Genomic DNA, 8,859 nt, shown 5'->3' with positions numbered 1-8,859 from the left:
GGAGAACCACAGAAGGAGAGATCCACTCCCATGGACGGACAGGCTATAGAGACCCAGGGCCGAAGGATCCCTCAGCAGACGGGCCAAGATCACAGACCGTCCAGTCCTCAGACTCCAGAATGCCAGTTCGCAGGTTCAAACTATCTCCTGTCCTCCTCACCTCCTGACACAAACTGTCCACAGAGCTGACAGGGAGGGAGGTCTGAAGTTACATTTGCAGCCATAGACAAACAGAAAAACATGACATATTTCATTCACAACTAAACTGGCTCCACAATAAGAGAGAAAACGTCAGACCAGCCGGGGGAAGGTTCAGCTCCACCTCATTGTGGGCCTGTGGCGTTTCCTCGTTAGTGCCAGACGTCTAACAAGTGTCGCTGCACAGTTTTAATCACAGCGTTTTTATACAGTGGTGAGAAAAAGTACAATTAATTCACAAGTTTATCACGATATTTTTCAGAAAAACCTTCACATTCACGACAGTGTGAATAAGTAAGTGAACCCCTGTATTAAACATCTGCTGATGCTTCTTTTGCAGCAGTAACTGCTTTTCTGTAGATCAGACGCTCACAACGATCAGGAGGAATCTCGGATCATTCCTCTTTACAAAACTGCTGCAGTTCAGTGAGATTCAGGCGCTGTACTTACTTATTCCTCCCTGAATGGTTAATGTTATGGCCAATGAAAAATATGATCAATGTTTGGGTGGTGTTAGTTTAAGCAGACACTGTTTAGTGACTAATTTAGGCAAAGTGCAATACTCTGATTGGACAAAGTAACAGAATATGTTACAAAATACCCTTTATGGCAAGTATTCAGTAACTAGATACAATTTCAAAGTATTCTCCCCAACACTGACCATTGCCAGGCAGTAATGTGATCGTTACCACGGGATACATGGAAGAATTATGAGCAAATTACGACACAATAGATGGATAAAGAAACTCGACTTCCTCTGGCTGTGATGGATCTGGATCTGTGAGATCCAGGGCTGAGCTACACATTTTAGGACAGACTGACAGGAGTGAGGCTGCCAATCTGTGCCACTCACTCACACTCAGTTCACACAAATGAATCTGTTTTCCTCTAAGACATCGGTCTGAAGTTAAAAGAATAAAGTAAATGAACTGAGACACGTCAGTGACACAGACTGTGTTGTTTCTGAATCAAAGTGAACCTGAACCTGTTCATGTGTGACTGATGTTTTCTTTCTACAGTCGGATCCTTCCAACATGAGTGACTGTGAGGGGAAACCGAGCGGAGAAGCTGAGGCTGAGGAGATCAGAAGAAAAGAACCTCAGAAGAGGCTCCTCCCTGAGGACGACCTGGGATATGGACCATCAAAACGCAGAGAGAAGTTAAAACACAAAGAGCCTGGAGGCGCCTCAGACTGGGGTAACTTTAGAATTTACTAATACTCGTAATATTTGGAGGAGAGTGTTTCCCTGTGAAATCTGTGGCCGTCAGGATGATTTTTAGTTTGTCATAATTAAAGCTACACAGGTCAGAACTGAACATTTATCAGACAGATCTCCATTTGAGTAGTTTTACTTCACAAATCCTCTGAGGAGCACAATAACCAAAGCTCTGCCTCCACTGTGGGCTCTGCAGCTTCTATAGACGTCTGTCCATCAGAACAAAGGTCACATGATCTCTGTGACCTCTGTGACCTCTGACCTCTGTGACCTCTGTGACCTCTGACCTCTGTGACCTCTGTGACCTCTGACCTCTGTGACCTCTGTGATCTCTGACTGGACAGAGCGGATCAACGATGTCGTCGTCTGGTTTAAAACCAGGGGCGGACTGGGACTGAAAAAACAGCCCTGGACTCTGACCAGCCTGGCCCAAATTAGCGTTAATGTGCACTTACCACCCGCCTTAACGGAGCGCATTTTCCCCCGTTCGGCTTTACCCAAATCTAAAAGCTTCTCGGCTGGAGAGCAACAATGTAACACTTCATTTGAAAGCTGAGACCTACAAAGTTTGTCAAGTCGCCGCATTTTTTGTCATAGTTTTGTTGTTTCTTCATTACTTTTTGTTGTGTTTTTGTCACATTTTTTTGTTATGGTTTTGTCACGTTGTTGTGGCCTTTTCGTTGCTTTGTTGGCGTGTTTTTGTCACTTTTTTTTGTTGCTTTTCCGGCACATTTATTTTGTTTTCATCCTCTTTTTGGTCGCTATTTTGATGCTTTTAGATTTGGGTAAAGCTCGGTGGCCCTAGAGCCAGTGGCCCTTCTGTGCTCTTCCAGAATGGACATATGGCCAGTCCGCCCCTGTTTAAAACTGAGACTTTTCACACTTTTTATCTAAAGCGAATCCACAAAAGAAAGAACAAAGCTGCAGCCATAACATCTGCATGCAGTGGTGATAAAGCAAAGTAACTTTTAGCGTCATATCAGATCATGTTTACAGAGGGCGCCAGAGAGCACTGAACACACACATTAATGTCAATGAGGGTGGGGGGGGGGGGGGGGGTGGGGGTTGTTTTCAGCACTGACCTGGAAGCGCTTCCTTTAATTTTTTTTATTTTTTAAATATTTTTTTTTTCTTTTATTTTATAAACTAAATCAGGCCTAAGGCATTACATTACAGGCGTCGGGCTCTCCCTGTTTGACACTTGAGCGTCACAACTCATTGGTTCACCAGCAGAGGGCGGAGCAGCAGGATTCAGGAGGATTGAACTGTGAATGAAGCCACAAAACACTCTGGGGTGTTTTTTATTAGGAATTAGCACAACAACATGGCTAAAAGCTCCAAAAAGTTGATTTTGTTTGATATAAGCCCTGCCAATTAAAGCGATGTGTTGATTTTTTTTTAACCAACTTAAATGGCGACATTAGAATGCAGCACCCGGGCGCCCTCCTCCCTCACGCCCCCTCCCTGCCCACCTCCTCCCTCACACCCCCTCTCCCTGCCCACCTCCTCCCTCACACCCTCTCCCTGCCCACCTCCTCCCTCACACCCTCTCCCTGCCCACCTCCTCCCTCACACCCTCTCCCTGCCCACCTCCTCCCTCACACCCTCTCCCTGCCCACCTCCTCCCTCACACCCTCTCCCTGCCCACCTCCTCCCTCACACCCTCTCCCTGCCCACCTCCTCCCTCACACCCTCTCCCGCCCGCACCTGTCTCACCGCCCGCACCTGTCTCACCGCCCGCACCTGTCTCACCGCCCGCACCTGTCTCACCGCCCGCACCTGTTTCACCGCCCGCACCTGTCTCACCACCCGCACCTGTCTCACCACCCGCACCTGTCTCACCGCGCAAACCTGTCTCACCGCCCGCACCTGTCTCACCGCGCAAACCTGTCTCACCACCCGCACCTGTCTCACCGCGCAAACCTGTCTCACCGCCCGCACCTGTCTCACCGCGCGCACCTGTCTCACCACCCGCACCTGTCTCACCGCGCGCACCTGTCTCACCACCCGCACCTGTCTCACCGCGCAAACCTGTCTCACCGCCCGCACCTGTCTCACCGCGCGCACCTGTCTCACCACCCGCACCTGTCTCACCGCCCGCACCTGTCTCACCGCGCGCACCTGTCTCACCACCCGCACCTGTCTCACCGCGCAAACCTGTCTCACCGCCCGCACCTGTCTCACCGCGCGCACCTGTCTCACCACCCGCACCTGTCTCACCGCGCGCACCTGTCTCACCGCGCGCACCTGTCTCACCGCGCAAACCTGTCTCACCGCGCGCACCTGTCTCACCACCCGCACCTGTCTCACCGCCCGCACCTGTCTCACCACCCGCACCTGTCTCACCACCCGCACCTGTCTCACCGCGCAAACCTGTCTCACCGCCCGCACCTGTCTCACCGCCCGCACCTGTCTCACCGCGCGCACCTGTCTCACCGCGCGCACCTGTCTCACCGCGCACACCTGTCTCACCGCGCGCACCTGTCTCACCGCGCACACCTGTCTCACCGCGCACACATGTCTCACCGCGCGCACCTGTCTCACCGCGCACACCTGTCTCACCGCCCGCACCTGTCTCACCGCGCGCACCTGTCTCACCGCGCACACCTGTCTCACCGCGCGCACCTGTCTCACCGCGCACACCTGTCTCACCGCGCACACATGTCTCACCGCGCGCACCTGTCTCACCGCGCACACCTGTCTCACCGCGCGCACCTGTCTCACCGCGCACACCTGTCTCACCGCGCGCACCTGTCTCACCGCGCGCACCTGTCTCACCGCGCGCACCTGTCTCACCGCGCGCACCTGTCTCACCGCGCGCACCTGTCTCACCGCGCACACATGTCTCACCGCGCACACCTGTCTCACCGCGCACACCTGTCTCACCGCGCGCACCTGTCTCACCGCGCGCACCTGTCTCACCGCGCGCACCTGTCTCACCGCGCGCACCTGTCTCACCGCGCACACCTGTCTCACCGCGCACACCTGTCTCACCGCGCACAACCTGTCTCACCGCGCACACCTGTCTCACCGCGCACACCTGTCTCACCGCGCACACCTGTCCTGTCTCACCGCGCGCACCTGTCTCACCGCGCGCACCTGTCTCACCGCGCGCACCTGTCTCACCGCGCGCACCTGTCTCACCGCGCGCACCTGTCTCACCGCGCGCACCTGTCTCACCGCGCACACCTGTCTCACCGCGCACACCTGTCTCACCGCCCACACCTGTCTCACCGTGCACACCTGTCTCACCGCACACCTGTCTCACCGCCCGCACCTGTCTCACCGCCCACACCTGTCTCACCGTGCACACCTGTCTCACCGCACACCTGTCTCACCGCACTCACCTGTCTCACCGCGCGCACCTGTCTCACCGCGCACACCTGTCTCACCGCGCGCACCTGTCTCACCGCGCACACCTGTCTCACCGCGCACACATGTCTCACCGTACACACATGTCTCACCGTGCACACCTGTCTCACCGCCCGCACCTGTCTCACCGTGCACACATGTCTCACCGTGCACACCTGTCTCACCGCCCGCACCTGTCTCACCGTGCACACCTGTCTCACCGTGCGCACCTGTCTCACCGCGCGCACCTGTCTCACCGTGCACACCTGTCTCACCGCACGCACCTGTCTCACCGTGCACACCTGTCTCACCGCGCGCACCTGTCTCACCGCCCGCACCTGTCTCACCGCCCGCACCTGTCTCACCGCCCGCACCTGTCTCACCGTGCACACCTGTCTCACCGCCCGCACCTGTCTCACCGCCCGCACCTGTCTCACCGCCCGCACCTGTCTCACCGTGCACACCTGTCTCACCGCGCGCACCTGTCTCACCGCCCGCACCTGTCTCACCGTGCACACCTGTCTCACCGCCCGCACCTGTCTCACCGCCCGCACCTGTCTCACCGCCCGCACCTGTCTCACCGTGCACACCTGTCTCACCGCCCGCACCTGTCTCACCGCCCGCACCTGTCTCACCGTGCACACCTGTCTCACCGCGCGCACCTGTCTCACCACCCGCACCTGTCTCACCGCCCGCACCTGTCTCACCGCCCGCACCTGTCTCACCGCCCGCACCTGTCTCACCGCCCGCACCTGTCTCACCGTGCACACATGTCTCACCGTGCACACCTGTCTCACCGCCCGCACCTGTCTCACCGCCCGCACCTGTCTCACCGCGCGCACCTGTCTCACCGCCCGCACCTGTCTCACCGCACACACTTGTCTCACCGCCCGCACCTGTCTCACCGCACACACTTGTCTCACCGTGCACACCTGTCTCACCGCCCGCACCTGTCTCACCGCCCGCACCTGTCTCACCGTGCACACCTGTCTCACCGCCCGCACCTGTCTCACCGCCCGCACCTGTCTCACCGTGCACACCTGTCTCACCGCCCGCACCTGTCTCACCGCACACACTTGTCTCACCGTGCACACATGTCTCACCGTGCACACCTGTCTCACCGCCCGCACCTGTCTCACCGCCCGCACCTGTCTCACCGTGCACACCTGTCTCACCGCCCGCACCTGTCTCACCGCCCGCACCTGTCTCACCGTGCACACCTGTCTCACCGCCCGCACCTGTCTCACCGCCCGCACATGTCTCACCGTGCACACCTGTCTCACCGCGCGCACCTGTCTCACCGCCCGCACCTGTCTCACCGTGCACACCTGTCTCACCGCCCGCACCTGTCTCACCGCGCGCACCTGTCTCACCGCCCGCACCTGTCTCACCGTGCACACCTGTCTCACCGCCCGCACCTGTCTCACCGCCCGCACCTGTCTCACCGTGCACACCTGTCTCACCGCCCGCACCTGTCTCACCGCCCGCACCTGTCTCACCGTGCACACCTGTCTCACCACCCGCACTTGTCTCACCGCCCGCACCTGTCTCACCGCCCGCACCTGTCTCACCGCCCGCACCTGTCTCACCGCCCGCACCTGTCTCACCGTGCACACATGTCTCACCGTGCACACCTGTCTCACCGCCCGCACCTGTCTCACCGCCCGCACCTGTCTCACCGTGCACACCTGTCTCACCGCCCGCACCTGTCTCACCGCACACACTTGTCTCACCGTGCACACCTGTCTCACCGCCCGCACCTGTCTCACCGCCCGCACCTGTCTCACCGTGCACACCTGTCTCACCGCCCGCACCTGTCTCACCGCCCGCACCTGTCTCACCGTGCACACCTGTCTCACCGCCCGCACCTGTCTCACCGCACACACTTGTCTCACCGTGCACACATGTCTCACCGTGCACACCTGTCTCACCGCCCGCACCTGTCTCACCGCCCGCACCTGTCTCACCGTGCACACCTGTCTCACCGCCCGCACCTGTCTCACCGCCCGCACCTGTCTCACCGTGCACACCTGTCTCACCGCCCGCACCTGTCTCACCGCACACACTTGTCTCACCGTGCACACATGTCTCACCGTGCACACCTGTCTCACCGCCCGCACCTGTCTCACCGCCCGCACCTGTCTCACCGCCCGCACCTGTCTCACCGTGCACACATGTCTCACCGTGCACACCTGTCTCACCGCCCGCACCTGTCTCACCGCCCGCACCTGTCTCACCGTGCACACCTGTCTCACCGCCCGCACCTGTCTCACCGCACACACTTGTCTCACCGCCCGCACCTGTCTCACCGCACACACCTGTCTCACCGCCCGCACCTGTCTAACCGCGCACACCTGTCTCACCGCCCGCACCTGTCTCACCGTGCACACCTGTCTCACCGCGCGCACTTGTCTCACCGCCCGCACCTGTCTCACCGCCCGCACCTGTCTCACCGCCCGCACCTGTCTCACCGTGCACACATGTCTCACCGTGCACACCTGTCTCACCGCCCGCACCTGTCTCACCGCGCGCACCTGTCTCACCGTGCACACCTGTCTCACCGCCCGCACCTGTCTCACCGCCCGCACCTGTCTCACCGTGCACACCTGTCTCACCGCACGCACCTGTCTCACCGTGCACACCTGTCTCACCGCCCGCACCTGTCTCACCGCACACACCTGTCTCACCGCGCACACCTGTCTCACCGCGCGCACCTGTCTCACCGTGCACACCTGTCTCACCGCCCGCACCTGTCTCACCGCCCGCACCTGTCTCACCGTGCACACCTGTCTCACCGCACGCACCTGTCTCACCGTGCACACCTGTCTCACCGCCCGCACCTGTCTCACCGCACACACCTGTCTCACCGCGCACACCTGTCTCACCGCCCGCACCTGTCTCACCGTGCACACCTGTCTCACCGCACACACCTGTCTCACCGTGCACACCTGTCTCACCGCGCACACCTGTCTCACCGCCCGCACCTGTCTCACCGCACACACCTGTCTCACCGCACACACCTGTCTCACCGTGCACACCTGTCTCACCGCCCGCACCTGTCTAACCGTGCACACCTGTCTCACCGCCCGCACCTGTCTAACCGCGCACACCTGTCTCACCGCCCGCACCTGTCTCACCGTGCACACCTGTCTCACCGCCCGCACCTGTCTAACCGCGCGCACCTGTCTCACCGCCCGCACCTGTCTCACCGCGCGCACCTGTCTCACCGCCCGCACCTGTCTCACCGCGCGCACCTGTCTCACCGCCCGCACCTGTCTCACCGTGCACACATGTCTCACCGTGCACACCTGTCTCACCGCGCGCACCTGTCTCACCGCCCGCACCTGTCTCACCGTGCACACCTGTCTCACCGCGCGCACCTGTCTCACCGCCCGCACCTGTCTCACCGCCCGCACCTGTCTCACCGCGCACACCTGTCTCACCGCCCGCACCTGTCTCACCGCACTCACCTGTCTCACCGCGCGCACCTGTCTCACCGTGCACACCTGTCTCACCGCCCGCACCTGTCTCACCGCGCACACCTGTCTCACCGCGCACACCTGTCTCACCGCGCACACCTGTCTCACCGTGCACACCTGTCTCACCGCCCGCACCTGTCTCACCGTGCACACCTGTCTCACCGCCCGCACCTGTCTCACCGCCCGCACCTGTCTCACCGTGCACACCTGTCTCACCGTGCACACCTGTCTCACCGCGCGCACCTGTCTCACCGTGCACACCTGTCTCACCGCGCACACCTGTCTCACCGCCCGCACCTGTCTCACCGCGCACACCTGTCTCACCGCGCACACCTGTCTCACCGCGCACACCTGTCTCACCGCGCACACCTGTCTCACCGCCCGCACCTGTCTCACCGCGCACACTTGTCTCACCGCACACACTTGTCTCACCGCACACACCTGTCTCACCACCCGCACCTGTCTCACCGCGCACACCTGTCTCACCGCACACACTTGTCTCACCGCGCGCACCTGTCTCACCGCCCGCACCTGTCTCACCGCGCACACATGTCTCACCGCCCGCACCTGTCTCACCGCGCGCACTTGTCTCACCGCGCACACCTGTCTCACCG

At 59.9% G+C, this 8,859-nt stretch overlaps 1 protein-coding gene across 1 annotated transcript in view; it reads left to right on the top strand.

The window, feature by feature from the left end:
- Positions 1-1,232: 1,232 nt before the first annotated feature.
- LOC306977852 (protein NLRC3-like) overlaps positions 1,233-8,859 on the top strand; it is a gene marked incomplete at both ends in the record, with an annotated part of 29,196 nt that continues 21,569 nt past the window's right edge. Inside the window, one exon of the mRNA XM_079576291.1 lies at positions 1,233-1,395. Within this exon, the coding sequence (XP_079432417.1) occupies positions 1,233-1,395 (163 nt within the window). The remainder of the gene's footprint in view (positions 1,396-8,859) is intronic.

Source organism: Gobius niger, assembly GCF_951799975.1.
Source record: "Gobius niger genome assembly, chromosome: 18".
NCBI lineage: Eukaryota > Metazoa > Chordata > Actinopteri > Gobiiformes > Gobiidae > Gobius > Gobius niger.
This window is presented reverse-complemented; position numbering and strand designations above follow the sequence as displayed.